The sequence below is a fragment of the Dromaius novaehollandiae genome, chromosome 4, assembly GCF_036370855.1.
Source record: "Dromaius novaehollandiae isolate bDroNov1 chromosome 4, bDroNov1.hap1, whole genome shotgun sequence".
Classification (NCBI taxonomy): domain Eukaryota; kingdom Metazoa; phylum Chordata; class Aves; order Casuariiformes; family Dromaiidae; genus Dromaius; species Dromaius novaehollandiae.
This window is the reverse complement of record NC_088101.1, coordinates 40,831,048-40,850,249: the sequence shown is the minus strand read 5'-3', so window position 1 is coordinate 40,850,249 and position 19,202 is coordinate 40,831,048. Positions and strand designations below refer to the sequence as shown.

General features: G+C 42.4%; 2 protein-coding genes across 2 annotated transcripts; both read left to right on the top strand.

Moving 5' to 3' along the window:
- Positions 1–566: 566 nt before the first annotated feature.
- Positions 567–6,307, top strand: FGG (fibrinogen gamma chain). The gene is made up of 10 exons (XM_026120155.2): positions 567–728; positions 822–866; positions 1,314–1,497; positions 1,611–1,704; positions 3,230–3,360; positions 3,899–4,032; positions 4,139–4,323; positions 4,969–5,243; positions 5,606–5,775; positions 6,156–6,307. The coding sequence occupies exons 1-10, from the start codon at positions 654–656 to the stop codon at positions 6,168–6,170; spliced, it is 1,308 nt and encodes a 435-aa protein (XP_025975940.1). The 5' UTR covers positions 567–653; the 3' UTR covers positions 6,171–6,307.
- Positions 6,308–12,515: 6,208 nt separating this feature from the next.
- Positions 12,516–19,002, top strand: FGA (fibrinogen alpha chain). The gene is made up of 6 exons (XM_026120154.2): positions 12,516–12,671; positions 13,694–13,822; positions 15,161–15,344; positions 15,637–15,782; positions 16,769–17,843; positions 18,228–19,002. The coding sequence occupies exons 1-6, from the start codon at positions 12,525–12,527 to the stop codon at positions 18,935–18,937; spliced, it is 2,391 nt and encodes a 796-aa protein (XP_025975939.2). The 5' UTR covers positions 12,516–12,524; the 3' UTR covers positions 18,938–19,002.
- Positions 19,003–19,202: the final 200 nt, after the last annotated feature.

Genomic DNA, 19,202 nt, shown 5'->3' with positions numbered 1-19,202 from the left:
TGCCGCAGGTTGCTCTTTCTCTGCCTCAGTTTTGTCGTTTGCAAAATAGGGAGAATGATGGTCCCCTTGGCAAAGCATGTTGAGATCTGCTGAGGAAAAGTGCTACATAGCAGCAAAGCATTCTTTGTATTTATTAGGCTATTGATAGTTTGTTGATAGGTTAGTATTGAGAGTATATTGATAGTTTGGATAGATAGTATTTACTAGGCTATTGGTAGTTCTCGCACATAATTCAGAGAGCTAGTGTGCCCTTATGGTCATTAGATAAACCTTCCATCAGGCCCCATTCCAAAACCACGTGCGCGTTTTCTTACTCCCACGTTAGTGGAAGTGGTGTCTCCATGCCCTGTTTCACCTTTCTGCCTGTCTTAAGACCACCCGGCTGGAACAGAGGTAAGGTGGGTGAGCGGGAAGCGGGTTCTGAAAATGGGAGGAGGAGGAGATGTGTGCAGATTCCAGGAATTTACCTCAACCCGCCACCCCGCCTCTTCCCGCTACCTCTCGGTGCCCGCCCCCAGCTCCAGCCTGCTCTGTTAAGCTCCTGCTCTGGTGTGCCGAGGACCATAAAGGCGCTGCCCGGGGCACGGGATTGAACGTTTTCGGCTGCTGCCTGCACTTGCCCAGAGCAGCCAGCAGCGCGCGGTAGGGTAGACATGATGGTGCTCAAGTTGGGCAGTTGGGCGCCTCTGGGGCCTCTCTTCTCACTGCTCTTTTCTACTAGCATGGCGGTAAGTGGAGATAGAGAGTGTTAGGAAACATGTCTGTGCCAAAAATGCTGTCAGAGAAAATTCACTGAAAATGATCTTCTTTCTTCTCTTCAGTACATCGCTACCAGAGAAAACTGCTGCATATTAGATGAGCGATTTGTAAGTATCTGACTATTTTTCTTCTGTGTTAAGAGGCTAACTATCGCTTTGCTGCACTGGTTGTTAACTAGCAGCATGCATTTGTAGCTTTATTTGAGCCCCATTGTTATTTTCTGTACTTATAAATGCTCTGTGCTTTAAACCCATTATTAATAGTGGTTCGCATTTGTTAAAAATGCACAGGAGGTTGCACTGTTGATAAGAGCACGTATCCAGAAGACACTAAAAGTAATAGCATGCACCATTTTCTTGTTTTGTGTGTGTATATATACGTGTGAAACTAAATCATCCCTATAAATTCAAATACTGCAGACAAAGTGGCAAATGCCTACCCTTTTTTGTCCACAATCATTTGTATAAACGGTGCCTGCAAGTTTTCCTGCCCAAATATTTTACTGGGGTTTTTTTCTCCTGAAACATTATCAACTATTGTTCTTTCCTCTTTAGGGTAGCTATTGCCCAACTACCTGTGGCATTGCAGATTTCTTTAATAAATACCATCTCACTATGGATAATGAACTGCAGGAAATTGAGAGACTTTTGCAGCAAATCACTAACTCCACAGTATCAACAGAGCACTTGATTCAACACATCCAAACCATCAGTCCTCCTGAGAAGCAGACACTACCAAGTGAGAATATAAAAATAACTATGCCATTGAAAAAATATAATTTATGCAGTGTGCTTGTTTTTTTCATTCGCTTAATTAGTTGCATTAATTTTACATCTTTACCTGTTTTACAGATTCAGTTGATGGATTTACTCAAAAGTCCAGGAAAATAATTGAAGAAATTATCAAATACGAAAACACTATTTTGTCTCATGAAACTACTATACAGTAGGTATCTTCCACCTTTTGTATCACAGTCCAGATCATTTCCTTTCTCTTCTTTTATCAACTGCAGTTAAGGCTTTCTCAGAAAGATTTTCTGTGCTTGTGTGGACCATTACACCCGCATTATTAATAGTTGCCTAGCAAGCCACAATGTGGATCTGATATTGCATTCTTTGCTCATCTACATAACCCATTAATTGTGCAAGAAGTGCAAGACGAAAATGTTGTGAAGGCTGGCAGATTTTTTTATTTGTGTTTCATTTGCTATGCCAAATATTCATATCAATTTTGTCATGAAATTTGGAGATTTTATTAATATGATTTTGTGCTGTAATGCAGAGTGTATTGAATATCCATGCAATCACTGATCTGACGAATTTTGCTGCATATATCCATGTGAATCAGCTCTTAGTTCCACTGATATAAATCATAAGTAACTATAAACTCAGTGACATTCTTTTGTAGATCGACATTGTAAGATAAAATTGAAAAGATCATTAACTTGTCTAAATGTTAATGACATGGTTTTGACCTGACTGTAGCAATATCTCCCCTTCTGTATAACATTATATCAATGATGACTTAGGCCCTCTGACTATTGCATCAGTTTATTTGCATAATCTATGTTTTACAAATATATCCATAATTAAAAAGAATAACTTATCATCTACTTCAGGAGAACAAAGAAAAACTTTCCATAGAGTTATATCCATGCATTAATTACTGGTTTGAGCTTTGCTGATTAGAGTGACAAAGTCAAGTCAAATTTGGCGTAAGGTCAAGTGCACACTTTCTTGTTTCAGCCAGTTGGGAATGAAGTATTGAATACAGGGCAGGAAGAAGTCACAGAAGAGATAAAGGAAATGAGGGACCATTTTTCTTATGGTAATCTAACAACAGAAAAATTGCAGCCCTTGGAATGGAATTTTGGATTAAAACATTATGCCTATGTGAAAATTGAATTTTGTGTGCTTATTGGCATAGTTCTGATAGGTATTAACATGGGGCAAGTGAGTGGCAAGCTCTAATCCCACTGCTTGGGAGATCATAAGGAGGACAGAGCCTACTGATACTTGAACAGCCTGCCGAGAGGCAAACTGGAATAGTGGTGCTTGCACTTGGGTGTGCTTGCTACTCAGTTGTGCTTGACACTCACGCATCGCCAGTCAAAACCATGAGAAAAAAGGGGCCAGGGAATGGCGGAGCATAGGCTGAACCTTTTGCACCAAACAATAGCTGACAGCAGAAAAATCATTTTCTCCCAGAGCACTAGCTGAGGGGAGCTCTGAGGGCTGTAACGCCTGCTCTGCTGCTTGTAGAGGAATGTGATGGCACTTCTCTGCTTGGTGGTAAATGCAGAAGCTGCTTTTCTTTCTTTAGGGCTTCCTCAACTTTAAATACCAGTGCTAGGAAAGGCAGCCATTTTGGAATAGCATGCTAGATAGGTAAGGCGCATGTGTGTTGGAAAATGTTTATTATTGTCAGTAAGAAACAGCTGATGCAACAAGCCGTTTTTATGTCTCTCCAGACAGTTGACAGATACACATATAATGAACAACAACAAGATCACACTACTAAGACAGAAGATTGCTCAGCTTGAAACATACTGTCAGGCGCCATGCAAAGATACTGCCGAAATACAGGAGACAACTGGAAGAGGTACATAAATTACTTCTTGTACGGTTGCACTTGGATCAGCATGAATGACAGGTAGATGCTCTGCAGAAAGGACATTCAGTTGGAACAGAAGTCGTACTTGCTCCTTTGGCCTAGTTAGCCAAAATATGACCAGCCCAAAATGTATGCTGTACATCAGGGAGGGGAGGAGAGTTTCCATGAATATAGGAAGAACAGAATTATCATTATCACATTTCTGCAGTCACCTGAAAAAAATGTAATTATTCCGTTAGCACCAAACGTACCATTTTTGTTGCTGTAGAAATTAATGCAATGATTGCATTTTACATTTAAGTTGCTTAAACTGTATGTGAAACTGAAGTCCTGCTCATCTTACACAATTCCTGTGAACTTCAGTAGGATTTTTATGGTTAAAGGATGTAGACTAAATAGCTAACTTTGCAACAAGGATATTTAGATGAATTGTACTTCTTGCACTAAGAAGGTTGTCAGATCAAATAAATATGAAGATAGAACAGTAGCTAAATTAATAACAATCCTTTGAATATTTTTGCTGCAGATTGTCAAGATATTGCAAATAAAGGTGCCAGAAAAAGTGGTCTTTACTTCATCAAGCCTCAAAATGCCAAGCAGACGTTCCTAGTCTATTGTGAGATTGACTCATATGGCAATGGGTGGACAGTGTTACAGAGGGTATGTCAGTTGTTTAGCTACAGGAACAAGCTTATTGCTTCAGCACTGTGTTAATTTACTTACACATGATACATGACATTTTTGTTGAGATTTTTTTTTTTTCCAGAGACTGGATGGGAGCCAGGACTTCAAGAAAAGCTGGGATCAGTACAAGGAAGGATTTGGACACCTGTCTCCAGATGACAGCACAGAGTTCTGGCTGGGCAATGAAAAGATTCATTTAATAACTACACAGTCTACTCTACCCTACACCTTACGAATAGAACTGGAGGACTGGAGTGGCAAAAAAGGGTATCTGCTAATGAAGCTTGTGAAAGTGACAGCTTAAAACACACTGTTGTGTCAATTCATATAGATTTCTGAAAAAATGATGATGCCCTTAGATCTGCTAATATATGCATGGGAAAGTTCATCAGTTCCTGAATCCACAGCTGTGGCTGCCAGATGTATGTGCATCTGAAGGCAGTGCACTGGCAGCCCTAGTTTATTTGGCAGAATGAATTTGTTTCTTTCCTTCAAAGTTTCTTCGCATCTTATATACAATGGTTAGGTTGTTTCCGTTTTCCAGGAAGCTAGCAGGGCATACTATCTTTGCTATTTCTTGAGATATCTATTCCTTTCTCCAACTGTGAATTTCCTCATGAGCTACGTAAGCCTAAACAGTATGAGCCTGGGCTATATATATGCATATATAATGTAGATCTGTGGTACATCACTGAGTAGTAGTCAGAAAAGATGTCTAATGCTGGAGCACAAAACTTGGTTAGACATATTTCATTAAAGTGAGGTATACAATCTTACAAAGAATAGCCCCTTTTCAAAATTACATGCTAGGATGGCAGAAATGCCTTTTCTGCAATGCATTGCCTGTGTATTTTTCAGTCATGAATGTGGGAGTGCAGCGTGCTCACATTCACCATTATTCTTTGTTAACAGCACTGCTGACTATGCTGTATTCAAAGTGGGAAGTGAAGAAGACAAATACCGATTGACCTATGCCTACTTTATTGGTGGCGACGCTGGGGATGCCTTTGATGGCTTTGATTTTGGAGCTGTAAGTGACAAAGCATCTACCTACCATAATGGCATGCAGTTCAGTACCTATGATAACGACAACGATAAGTTTGAAGGCAACTGTGCTGCAGAAGATGGATCCGGATGGTGGATGAATAGATGTCATGCTGGCCACCTCAATGGCAAATACTATATAGGTAAAATATCTTCTAAATACCTATTTTTATGTAGAAAAAGTAACCCAGCCGTTCTACACCACATTCCAATGACAAATTAAAATGTGTCACTTTCATTGTATATGTGTAACTGTGTGGTTTCCCGAAAGCTGGCATCGCTCATTCTTAGCAATAGCTGTTAATACTAATACCAGTAGTAGGAACTTCTGGCTGTCCTCCAGTCTGAAGTGGGAGAATTGGTCCTCATAGGAGCAAACTGGTGGGATAGAGGCAGGAAGCAGGGCCTGTTGGCATGCTCAGGGATACCATGGAGGTGTCAAGCACCAGACACATTAATCATTTCAGAAACCAATTAAATATTTTGCTGCAACTACTATTTTTAGATGGCAAGTACACATCTGAAGATGCTGGTCCAGCTGGATACGACAATGGCATTATCTGGGTGACGTGGCGTAGCCAGTGGTATTCCATGAAGAAAACTGCAATGAAAATCATCCCATTCAACAGACTGTCAGTAGATGGACAGCAGCACAACTTAGGCAAAACCAAACAGGTTCGACCACAGGGCCGAGGAGATATGTAAAATGACAACCTAACACAATTATTGTTTCAAATTATAGAGCATATACAGTTGAAGTGTTAAGCCCACTGTATCTTAGAGAAGTCAGCTCTATTTACCGTTTTGTCACAGAAATATTCGTAGTTTTGTTCTAGTATACCTACCTCATTACTGTTTCCTTTAACTGAAAAATAAAAGGATAGTCTTATGATCAGAAATAATTCTTTGCCTTCATGCATTTTAAATGCTACATTTCTAATTTCCAACTAATATAAATATGTATGAATGCTATCAGCACGTCATCATAGCCTTATATAGTCCATCTTTCTTTGAGAAGAAAATTATAATGCTCTGGTTTTTTTTTTCTGTTGTAGGTTGGAGACGCATAAATAGACAATTTAACAAAGACTCATCTGAACAGGGAAAACAAATCTTATATCAGTGGGACACTGAGCTTACCTAACCTTCTTCAGCTCAGTTTTGACTGTAAAACACCCTTGACTGTAAAATGTCCAGGCCTTTTCCCTATGCAGGCCATTACTTACCTCTGTACATCGTTATTTTTTCTGTACCGATTCTCAATAAATTTTTGATTATTACAAAATTCTGAACTTGCTTTTTGTGTTCTACTGTTGGCCAAGCAAAGCAAAGTAAACATTATCATGGTTGAAAGGTTATTCTGATCAAATCTGTTTGATTCACTTATTCCTGAATTGCACACAAGTAGTTTCTGCTGTTTGTTTAGAGGTGTGGGTTGGAGCTATTTCTCCATAAAATGTTACTCATTTCCACAAGTTTTCATTCTGCTTGCTGATGGAATTGTTCATTTGTGGCACAGATGAAAATACCAGCAAGCTGGAAGGGGCCTAGTTTACTGCTGAAGGCCACTTAACAGAGCTTACCATCAACTAATGCATACATTTTCAATCTATATATTAGGAACTATCCTATCAATGACCAAGAACACATATTTTACTCCAGAGTGTAGAAATTAACAAGTTTCTCAAATATTAATCAGAATAAAAGTCCCAAGTTGGGTTCACTACCTGGAGCATAGTACTATACTAGATCACTAAAGTAGTACTATACTATACAACTGTTACTCCTGAATACTGCTTTTTTACCATAAAAGCTATCAATATCAATTATCAATAGCTACTATTGAGAGGCCAGAAGTTTGCTTGGTTTTTCTGAACAGCACATTGGAATGGCTTGTTTTAAAGACAGGGTGATGTTACACTAATGAGACAGAACCTTAAAGGCAACTTAAGCCACTTTGGCACTCTTCCAGTTCTGATGTCCAAGGTGTATAGATAGGTTGTGGTTGAGCCTTTTTCCTTGGATCTATCTCAGAGTCTCCTCAGCACAACAAGCTGCTGTCCTTGCATCGTTTTTACTGAGGTTGTTTTGACTTGATTGAATTTTTACCCTTAAGCTGAAGTGTGGGAAAAGGCAGATTTCTCAGGAATTTGTCAGCAGACAATACAAGCCATTGCTAGCAAAGGGCCAGCATCGAATAAACAACTGTTTGGGTGAGGGACAAGAAGGACACTGCTGGCCCACTACGTCTGAATGGGCTTGTTGCATCCATGCACCCAGCCATGCTGTGTGGCTCAGTGCCAGCCCGGGCACCTGGATCCAAGCGGAGCATCATCTTCCTGAACATTTTATGTTATGAGGCCTCTCCCATGATTTCTTGTAGTTGAAGAGAAATGTGTAGAGGCATGTGGGAAGGATGGGGAACTGCGAGCTGGCAAGCCTGGAGTCTGAGCCCGGTTCTGGAAATAGCCAGCTGATTGGCATTGGCTTTTTCGTTTTTCATTTTCAGTTTATCCTACCTCTGACATGACTTTAAGGTTGGGGTTGTTTGTATATTTGCAATAACGGAATTGAAAAGTACTCCTTTCATCTCTGCCACTTTGACTTATATGTCCAAATTCCTCTAGGTCTAAACTGTGTCTCTTCCAGCTTAGCTTTTGGTTGCAATTATTTATTTGATGAGAATCTGCCTTAATCATACACATTTCTTTGATGTGAGCTGTCATTTTATGGGTTGTTCACAAGAACTAAGCTTGGCTTATTCTCCCCGTCAATGTGTTTATTGGTGTCTTAAGGTCTCAAAAATAATTTTGAGTCTCTTTGGAGAGAACTATTTGCTCCAGCAGTCTGGAAAGTCAGATCTGTTGAACCCAAGAAGCCTGATCTTTCACAGACTTCTTATGCCAGAGCTCAAAGGGAGTCTGTAGGATCACAGCCTACAGTTATATTCCCTGGGTCCTAATGAAGACTGGTAAGAGTCATGGTTTTGGAGATCCTTTTCACTGTTATGGCCCCAGTAGCTATCAAAAAGGAGTCTGACAAGATCTGTTTCTTCTGAATCTCAGAGAACTTTTGCCTCAGTGCAATTTTTTGCAGGCAAATACATTTGACTTAATGATGTCCCTAATTTGCATTCTGAGAGGTCTTGTTTCTCTTTTCTAAATCTTTCTAAATCTGTCTTTATTGTAGATCACTCTCAGAGCACAGCCTATAGCGAAAGTCCTTTTTACTTAGAACAAGCCCTTCCCCCTCTGAGTTTATAAAAGTTCATTTAGGGTTTGGTAGTTACAATGAGCTTGCCTTTCTTTCATACCTTGTGCTTGCAATCACTCTTCCTATTTGCCAAGGATCACCGTAGCATCAAACAGAAGAATGAAGAACAGAAATATTGTCTCTTTTGCATGCTCGGTGTGCCTTCTAACAGGAAGCAGATCACCCCAAAGCCAAAAAAGATAAAAAAAAGGTGAATGAGGAAGTGATACATGCAGAAAGATGCAAATAAGGTGGACAGAGTAGAGGACTTGCTGGGTAAGGAAATTAGGACTGAGAGTGGAGAGAGAAGGGACTTACTAGTACTGACTGGTCAGCCAGTGGGAGCAGGCAAGAAGACAGACTAAAGGAGAAGGATGGTGCAAAGCAGAAAAGCACTGACATTGACTTAGGTGCTGATGGGAAGCTGAAGCCTCCAGGGATGTTGGATGGGGAGATGTGGGACCAGATGCTGACACTGGCTGGTAACAAATCCAAAGAGATAAGTAGACTGAGGAGCACATGAAGAGAAACTGGAGCTGAGAGCTGGGCCTGAAGGAAGACTGAGACTAACACAGGGAACCCAGAGGAGGGGCAGGAACCAGCAGATGAGAGGAGGATAAGGCACCTCTAGGAAACTGGTAATGGGGATTGATGATAGAAGAGGAGATAGGGACAGTGCTGAGTCAACAAGAGCTGGCTGCCATCTAGGACACATAAATCAGAATTAAATTCCAGGCTCTCAACTATTGCTGTGGCAACCTGCCAAGAACAAGGCGGCTTGACTAGTAAACTGCATGCCTGCCCTTTAATCATGAATTAAAGTTAAACCCAAAGTTTATCTAGCTCTTAGCCTTTAGCCTTTTAAACAAACATACAGAGAAGTGACTGGATGATTGCAACATGAAAGCAAAGGTACAGGCCGAAGGTCAGGCTCAGATCCAGTCCTCACCTGGAGAGACTGAGGAGCTCCTCTTCTACCCGAGCTTCACACAGCAATCCCCTTCAAATGAAGCAGGAGAGCTTTCTTAACTTACCTAATGTTTATGGTTGGTTATCGGCTTTTTCCAGTCCTTCTAGCCTCTGACCTGTTGACTGAGTTTTACTTGGATCTGAGCCTAAGTGAGTTTTCTATGTTTGAAGGTCACCAGAGAATTTATCCTTCCGGCAGGGTCAGAGCAGGCCTGGCACATTTTACTACAGCATCCAGTCTTACACTGGCAGCCTGTATATGTGAAACCAACTAGCAAATTGTCTCATCCTCTGCTAGTGTGGTTGATAAAGCTCAAACTGCAAGCACCTGGGCATCCACTGAATGACACTGATTTTTGGTTTCTTCTATATCCTTGGGTTTTTTTAAAGCCTAATAAATTACAGAGAAAAATAGAGGGTGTTAAAAATCACAAAATCGAGCTCTTAGGAAGTTAGGAAATGCCAGAACTAAGGTGATACATGCCACCTGAATTATGCTTATTTATCCATTATGGTTCAATCCTAAAGATGTAACCACCTAGTCTTTTCTTCCCATTGTATACTTGCCTAATCAGGTTTGGGAGTGGAAACTGGTTGCAAGATAAGTCAAGGATGCTTTTGATTGGAATACATGTAGTGAGCAAGAGCGGGCAGGGCACAATTGTCTCTAAATCACAGCTGAAGGTTACCCTGCAGAATTTGATACTATTCCTGCCCTTGCCACCATGTTCCTGTGGGACCATAGGCAAGTCACTCAGGCTTTTCAGAGCTGGCTGCTGGATGTTCCTTAGAGACCCTAGAGCTAAGCATAGAGCTACAGCCATTGTCATTGGGATCTGCAGATGTAGCATGCTCTGAAGTCTCAGAGTATCAAAACTGATCCCTCAGATTAATACCTGCTTTCAAACTTGGCCTTTCTCTTTCTTCTATAAAGCACAGAGATAGCTGAATGATGAGCACCACAGGGAAATCCTTGAGGTTTTAAACTGTCTGCAGAGCACAATAAGAAAATACAGCTTTGGGCGTCTGCTCCTTCATGAAGCGCCAGCCACATGCACAACGAGGGCACGTAAAGGTTCTGGGGGCAATTCTATACCCATTTGTTACTACGGAGGGCCTGAAGTGGAGACCTCTGAGTGGAGTTTTGTGTCTGATGTGGAAGCTGAATAAGAGCCTGCTGGTTTGAGTGGGAGACTTTCCATGGACTCCCATAGATTTTGGGTGAAGCCCATATTACTCTATTCTGTAAAATAATCAGCCCTAATCCTGTAAAATTTTCTCTCATTGTCATTGTTCCCTCCTTTAAGCATTTTATTGCTCTCTAAGCTTTTTATAATTTATTCATAGTACTGTTACAACAGAGTGAACAAAACTGCATAGGTCTTGGAGCGGGGAGGCAGCTCTGATCCTGCCAGTGCTGAAGTTAGCAGTGAGGCATTTTGGGGTGTAACTGCATGACATGCTTTCAGTTTTGGAGCTGCCTTAGGTACATTTATCAAACAGCACAGCTCTGGCTAACTGCTGATCTTCAAGCTGAGCAAAGGTAATCTGGGGGTCTGTTTGGAGATTTGTTGCCAAAGCTAGTTGGGCTGTTTTGTTGCTGAAATCAGAAGAGGCTAGTTGCATCATAGCATTACCAGCACTGCATGGGATTTAACAGAAAACTTTACAGAGCATGCTGTAGGGAATGGAGATGAATGAAACATCTTGTTTCAGAATGTGCAGCAGAAAAGATTAAGCGTAAAATAAAATAGAAGCCCCTTGTCACGCAAAACCAGATCCTGGTGGTATAGGTGTAAATCGGTGATGTAAATCAGTGTAGCACCATTTTATTGAGCCCTGCTGCTTTCTGCTACATCCCCCCCTATCTGGGGATACGACTCACTGTTTCCAAGATGAGCATAAGTGCTGTTAAGTTTAGAAGGCTTTTCCTACGTAAGAGAACAGGGCCATCATGATATGCAACGCCAAAAATGGAGGAAACAAATGGTTCAGTCTAACTTCAGTGAGCTTTATGGGGAGAAGGATCAAGCCTTTTGAAGGCAGGAAACAAGAGGAAAAGCAGAAGCAGAGAAAAGGAGCATAACAGAAAACATAAGAGGCTGCTGGAATGGATCCAAAGATACAATCAATTATTTTGGACTAATTATGTTGTACAATGCTAGAGTCAAGTTTAAAAACACCACTCTAGGTCAGACTCTGATATAGTGCTGCAACCCTTGGATGATGGAGAGTTTTGTGAGTTTGATGCTGTTTTAAAAAGCCAAGCCAGAGTTTTCTTCTTTCGACTGATTAGTCCCTCACGTGCCCAAGCAAAGGTTTGCTTGCTCATTTCTGCACATAGTGGTGGCAGCTTCTGAGATGGGCAGCAGCTTTAAGTGTTTGACAGTCAAGTGCAATATTCCCCAGTAGCCATAGGGTTTGTTAGAGAGAGCACAGCAGCAGCAGTAGTACATTATCAAGTGCCACCTACAAAATACATGATCCCTTTAAGAAGATTTGAATATCCTTTACATTTGCTCTGGGACATTTTGAAGCACCACTATAATATGCTCTTCATAAATATGTGTTCAGTTCAAAGTGTTCATTTTAAACAAACCTCACTTTCTAAAAGCATATCATGTTCATGTAAGAGACAGCATAGTGCTAAACATATTGTATGTTAAATAGCAATAGGGTTCAGCTCTAGAACTGGATATACATTCTAACAACTGGACTGAGCTCTGCAGTTCTCAGGAATAAATTTCTGTTGATGACCACATGGTCACAGATAGCCTGAATTAACATTTCATAGACTATTACTTGCTTTGGTAAGCCCAGGGGACTTCACATCAGTGGTACATAGTCACAAAGAAAGGACAGTGACTTCCTTTTTTAAAGGAAGTCCACTTTTTGATTATTTGATTTTTATATCCATTTTTGATTATATTGGTTAAATATCAGGTACACAGAGTGCGTGTCTTTGGGTGGTTAAGTACTGCTGGATCCTATTAGGTCCTGTATCAGGACCTAATGTAGCCTAATTCAACAGCCAGTTACCAGAAAGTTAGCTTTAGACAGATTTTTTCCTGGAATATATGGCATTGCCCACATGTTGGTGTTGTACAAACTTATCGTAATAACTTCAGTAACTTGTGCAAGAGACATTAGGTAATCACCTGGGGGCATCTGGCATGTTTTGTCTGCAAACAGAAGAGAGCATAATGATTAATCTCAGCTCTGCATTAAGGTTTAAATTGCACCAGAAACAGGTGAAAAGCATCCTCTCAGTCAGACTTCTGGTCGCTTTTCTCCTGAAGATGGTACCAGTGAGGATCCTCTGTGTGTTGCTGTGCCTCTGCATAGCCTGGGTATGAGTTTGCTTGCTTGATTCTTTCAATGGCTTGCTGATTTGAAGTATGAACATTTATTTAATATTCATTGATTAGATAGATGCATTTTGGCTGTCATCTAGCTCGTAAAATTCAATGTACCCACATATGCATGAGCTTACTGTAACCATTTCACTACTGGCCTTTCACATCAGTAGTTCTTGAATATCTAATTCTTTAGTTTTGCTTAATTCAGTTTTGCTGAATCTGCCTGGCTTCAGGAGCAGCAAAGCAGGTACGTTAACACGAATCAGTAGATTCATAGATGGTGCTGTAAGTCTTAAAACTAACTCATAAGATGCTGCTGTTTCTAGTCGGTCAGGAATTTTTCAGTTTATTAGATGAATTCTACTTTCCTCTGGACTGTACATCCCAATTTACTTCAGCAGGACTTTCCAGCTACAAATGATACATAATAGCTTTATTATATAATGCACATAAAAAACCCCAGCAGTGTCTGTGGCAGCAACATCAGGTTAAACTAGAGCTAAGCAAGAATTAATTTGTAAATAAGGAAAGTGGTAGTTCTGATTTTCATCTATGATACTTTAACCTTGTTGTTCTCTCCTTTAAGTCTCAGCCCATAATCTTGTATTAGATTCTCTCTTTCTGCCTCTTTTTTGAAGAACCTAACTGTTCTGACAAATCACGGAAATTACAGGGAGCAGACCTGACAAAACAAAAGCAGTTGTACTGGAGCTGTTAATGCTGAAAAGGCATAGACTATATAAAAGGAAAGCTTTACTTGTTACTTTTAAGGGCCACTAGGGCCAGATCCTCAGGATGAAGTAAACCAGCATGAATCTGGTGACGTGCCAGTTCCTGATGGCTGAAGTTCTGGCTCTAAGGCTAGAATTAGGAAAACTGTGTCAGAATTAATCACAAATCCTTTTAAGCATTAATTGTGCTGCTTGGAAAGAATGTCCTTCCATCATTATCATTATTATTTTTATTACTGATGTTATTACCTTCCTTACTTCCTTCCCCCTCTGCCCCGGCAGGCGCAGGCCAGCGAGAGCACCTTCGAGAAGGAGGGCGGCGGGGTGCGCGGCCCCCGCATCGTGGAGCAGATGTCGCCGTCGGCCTGCAGGAGCGACAAGAACTGGCCCATCTGCGCCGACGACGACTGGGTGAGCACGCGCCGGTGGCGGCCATGGCGGCGGCGGCCATGGCGGTGAGGGCGGCCGCGGCCCGCCTGGGCCTCACCGGGCTCCGGGGGTGTCGCGCGGCGGCTCGGCCGCCCCTCGAGGGACTGGGGGTGCCTCCGGGGTGGGCTTTCCTGGGGAAACTCGGTGCGTGGAAGTGGGAAAGGGAGCCGGCGGGGTGGAGGCGAGGGCCCGCAGCGCCCTGGGGCTCAGTGGCGGGCCGGCAGCACCAGGCTCCTCCTCGCTCTGGCGGCGGCTGCTCCCCGAGCCACTCTGCTCCGCCGCTTCCCTCCCGGCGAGGCGGGGGGAAAGAGAAACCGGAAAAATCTGTTTTTGTGCAGAATAGCCTCCCCATCCTTTGGTAAGGGAGGCTAGAAAGGTGGGAGGGACGCGCAGGGCTGTAGGCGCGCGGGAGGAAGGGGAGCTGCCAGGGGAGGTTAGACGGTAAAGCAAGAGGGACGAGAGGCTGCCCAAGGGCAGAAAGATGAGGCCGCGCTGCTGAAGGAGCAGGGGAGAAGGAAAGCTGGCGGGGTGCAGGGTCCGAAGACTGGGAGGGGAGGATGAAATGAAAGATTGTTCTTGCAGGGAAAAAAAGAAATACAAAGAATTTCTTTTCAGAATTTTGCTGCTGCCGCTTTTGTAGCTGGTAAGGAGAAGGCACCACAAAGAAACGCGTGACAAAGAAATAACTTACCTTTCACCTCTTACCTTTTAGGAAGTCTGAGGGCAAAATGTTCAGTAAAATATTCATAATGATTGACTGAATGTTTTCGTGTATAAACAGTTAACTTAGCCCTTTCTCACCTTTTACATCTTGATCCATCTCTGTGCTACATTATACAGTGAAATCTTGCCAAAGAGCTTTAATGCGTAAGAACATTTTGCTTTCCCGAGGAAAATTTTGCTTACATAAGTTGGCCTCTAACATCCTTGCTTAAACTGGACAACAGCTTTATCCTTCCAGCAGCCTTTGGGGATTTTTTTTTTATTATTTCACTGGTAAGGAACTGAGGAAAGGGCAAATTAAGGGCTTGCTTGTCGCCCCCACTAGGACAAGTTTCCACTGATAACGCCTCACTAATTCCAACACACCACTCTTACCAGAGTGGTAAGGGGTAAAGAATCAGCCCCAAGGTGAATTGCTCTAAGTCACAGCAGTCCTTGGCGAAGTCCTTGGATGTACAGGAGACAAAATCTGAAGAGAAGCAGCAGAATCTTGCCGCATTTTTTTTCAATGGCTTTTCAGTAATGACCAAGAATCTGTAAACGTAACGGTATACTCATTAAGATTTTGACACAGTTTTCTACCTCCTCCAATTTTAGGGTGCAAAATGTCCATCTGGTTGCAGAATGCAAGGACTGATTGATGAAACTGATCAGGATTATAGTCACAGAATAGACAAAATTAAGAAGCTGCTTGCAGATAACCAAAACAACTACAAAACATCTAATCAGATAATTGTGGAAACCATAAACATACTAAAACCAAAGCTGGACAGTGCCCAGGGTATGTATCTCACACCCAGTATTATTAACTGTTGCTAAAATTCTATGTTTTTTTGTGCATAAGCATTATTCAGTGAAAATATATACTGCAGTGGACTTTATCATCAAAAACTAGAATAAACACTAATGTGAGACTTTTAACTAGTAAAAACTAGTGTAATTTTTTACCTGCTCAGTATTATGAGAAATATGTTCTTAATTACATGTTTTACTTATATATTTTAAAAGATGATACAATTTTAGGAGAGAAAAATTACACATGCATAGCTGAAAGTGATGTATTTCTGTTTCAGAGCTTGATGAGACTTACAGTCACGTGTCAGCAGAACTGAGAAGGAGAATTGTGACATTACAGCAGAGAGTTGTCACCCAAGTAAACAGAATTAAAGCTCTGCAAAACAGCATCCACGATCAGGTGATAGAGATGAAGCGCTTGGAGGTAGGTAGCTGCTATGTAATTTCCATTATTTCCAAAGACTAGCTACAGATACAGGGTCTATCCGTTATACTGTACATGGTGAGCAGTGCTCTGTATAGAAGAAAAAAACTTGATACAACTCTCACAGGATCTGGCCAGTTGAAGCAAATTCCCAAATGAGTTGCTCTTTCTGTGGGGCTTGTTTTTATTTTCCTGTTGCATGGGAACCAGTGGGAGCTCAGGAGGACTCCTGGTCCTGTCTGCAGCTTTTGCTTTGAGAAAGGCAACAAGGGTTACTGATGTTACATCTCCTTGTAACTAGCTCTGTATAGAGCATTTCTCCTCCTGTATGGAGCTGCAGAGCAACTAGGACTGAAAGGTCCAGACATGCCCTGTCCTTCCCTGGTGCTGCCACCACTGCCCACAGCCTGTGGTAGCATTAAAAGCCCAGGTTTCCAGGCTGTGGCTGATTTCTCTGATGCACTGTAAAGAAAAGTCCTGTCACAAATGGCAGTTTTGCTCATAATCCCCTTTTGAACCCTGGTGCAGAGGTCCAGCTTTACCAGTCATTAGGGCGAGCAGTGGGACCTCCAGGACACAGGTCTCCCAGCAGGGCTCTGGCAGGCTCTGGGGCAAGTGCATTGATTCCCCGGCTCCTTGGAGGATCCCTTTTTGCCCCGACCTCCAGTGAGCATATCCAGCTCCATGGTAGTCCCACCAAACCCAAGAGAACTCCCCCATTCCCTGAGAATTAAAGGGAGCAGAAATTGGGAACATGCTGTAGCATACTTGTCCATAGCACTTACCTGCTTTGTGCTATTGCACATGTCGTATTTATGGTGGAAATGAACTAGAGGAAGACTTCAAAACTGAGCTTTGGAGAAGCTCAACTGTAAGTGGCATGTACCCAGGCAACTGCCACCTTTCCTAAGTTCACTTAAGGAATACATTTACTTGAGAAAGTCAGGAAAGCTCTCTAATCAAGTTATTTCTCTCTGTTTATGTAGGTGGACATTGATATCAAGCTACGAGCTTGCAAAGGATCCTGTGCTAAAAGTTTTGATTACCATGTGGACAAAGAAAGCTATGACAACATCCAGAAGCAGCTTACCCAGTCCAGCTCTATCAACATGCACCCAGAGATTCAAACAACTACCTTGAGCACACTGAAAATAAGGCCAGTGAAGGACTCGAATGTTCCTGAGCATTTTAAGCACAAACCTCTACCAGAACTGCAAGCTCTGAGCTTTATTGATGTCATCAAGCAGATGGAAGTGGTGTTAGAAAGATCAGAAACAGACACAAGCGCTTCCCGAGGCGAGAGCTCACATCATGTGACAGGATCAAGGGGAGATGGACCTTCACGCCCTAGCATAGTGGTTCCTCCTGTGCATGGGAGAGACAGCCCTAGTGTGGGACATGGAACCTCCACTGTCCGTAGATGCACCACCACTGTCACCAAGAAAATTGTTAGTGGCCCTGATGGCCCTAGAGAAGAAGTAGTTGAAAAAATGGTTTCCTCTGATGGCTCAGACTGCTCCCATTTACGTGGAGTAGGAGATGTTGGAGGGGAAGGGAGCAGGTACCATGCCAGTGGGACAGGTGGCTTCCACAGCTTGGAAAGGTTCCCTGAGCTAGCGTCATTTCTTACCCCTGGGTCTGCAACCACTACTACTAGGCTTTCTGGTGGATCTGGCAGTGCTTCAGCTAGCAGCCGTGGAACTGGCACAGTCAGTGGTCACTTAGGTAGTGTAGGAACTAGTCATTCGGGGACTTATGGGGGAAAAGACAGATTTACAGACTTAGGAGAAGAGGAAGAAGATGATTTTGGAAGACTTCACATTCAACCTTCTGGCTTCCCATCAGGCAGTGCAAGTCACTCCAAAACAGTAGTGACCAGTGCCTCTTCTAGTTTCAACAAGGGAGGCTCCACTTTCGAAACCAAATCACTAAAGACCCGTGAAATAACTAAGGAGCTAGGTGGGGTGCAGCATGATGAGAGTGCAGAGGATACCCCAGACTTGCAGGCACGCAGCTTCAGAACGAAAGGAGCGAATCACAGGACAGTCTACACTGGGAAAGGTACACATACGCGTCAGGGAGATGGATTTTGAGGTAGCAGAGCAAAACTCCATCCGTAATCAAACTGACACATTGGTTTTAGATACTGCTGTAAGTCAGTGTGATGAAAAAAATGCAAGAACGGTGTCTGTTTGTTGCCACCTTGAAAACAAAAAGGAAAATATATCGTTAATACTTGGTTATTACATAGACAATGTCATCTGCAATTAAGAAGTATGTAAAATATATCTGAATTCTTTTTAATGGTGCCTGTCACTATGCCTAGTGTAGTCCATGACATGTTTAACAAATTTTCCTCAGAACTATTGCTACTTGGATTCCTGTGAACCTTTTATTAAATTTTACTGATAACTCCTGTCAAACCAGATCAACTTTTTTTTTTAGACTGTGATGATATCCGCCAGAAACACACTTTTGGTGCCAAAAGTGGCATTTTCAAAATCAAGCCAGCGGGATCCAATAACGTTTTGTCAGTTTATTGCGACCAAGAGACCACTTTGGGAGGATGGCTATTGATCCAACAGAGAATGGATGGATCAGTGAATTTTAACCGGACCTGGCAAGACTACAAGAGAGGTTTTGGCAGCGTGGACAACAAAGGTCAAGGAGAGTACTGGCTGGGCAATGAAAACTTACACTTGCTAACGCAGAATGACACCGTCCTTCGAGTGGAATTGGAGGACTGGGATGGAAATGCTGTGTATGCAGAGTATATTATACAGGTAGGGTCTGAGTCGGAAGGATATGCCCTTGCTGTGTCCTCCTACGAGGGGACTGCCGGGGACGCGCTGATCACTGGCTGGCCGGAGGAGGGCACCGAATACACGTCCCATGCCCAGATGCGGTTCAGCACTTTCGACAGGGACCATGACCGCTGGGAGGAGAGCTGCGCGGAAGTGTATGGGGGCGGCTGGTGGTACAACAGCTGCCAGGCGGCCAACCTCAATGGCATTTACTACTTGGGGGGCCACTACGACCCCAGGTACAATGTTCCTTATGAGATCGAAAATGGAGTGGTTTGGATACCATTTAAAGCCTCTGATTATTCCCTCAAAGTTGTTAGGATGAAAATCAGGCCCATAGAAACCCTGTAGAAAGACAGGCTTTTAATATGTATGTTAAGACTACAAGATTAGAAGCTCTTTTATATATATATGTGCATGATGTATGTTTACCCTATGAAATGGAAGGCAACTGGACACACCTGTGGCTTAACAAATAAACACTGTTTAATTTTAACAAAATAGTTCTTTCATCTTCTTTTTTAAACGCCAAAGCTTTTCGTGGAAATGTTGATTTTAAAAATCTTTGTATATAAACCTTGTCTGCAGCCTTTATATAGATGCCTTAACCAGACCT

Excerpts from the sequence above, each read along its gene's own strand:
- FGG (XM_026120155.2), top strand. The coding sequence starts at position 654 with ATGATGGTGCTCAAGTTGGGCAGTTGGGCGCCTCTGGGGCCTCTCTTC. Across the intron at positions 3,361-3,898 it reads ACAGGAGACAACTGGAAGAG|ATTGTCAAGATATTGCAAAT; the intron begins GTACATAAATTA and ends TTTTTGCTGCAG. Across the intron at positions 4,033-4,138 it reads GGTGGACAGTGTTACAGAGG|AGACTGGATGGGAGCCAGGA; the intron begins GTATGTCAGTTG and ends TTTTTTTTCCAG.
- FGA (XM_026120154.2), top strand. The coding sequence starts at position 12,525 with ATGATTAATCTCAGCTCTGCATTAAGGTTTAAATTGCACCAGAAACAG. Across the intron at positions 12,672-13,693 it reads TGTGCCTCTGCATAGCCTGG|GCGCAGGCCAGCGAGAGCAC; the intron begins GTATGAGTTTGC and ends CTGCCCCGGCAG. Across the intron at positions 13,823-15,160 it reads TCTGCGCCGACGACGACTGG|GGTGCAAAATGTCCATCTGG; the intron begins GTGAGCACGCGC and ends CTCCAATTTTAG.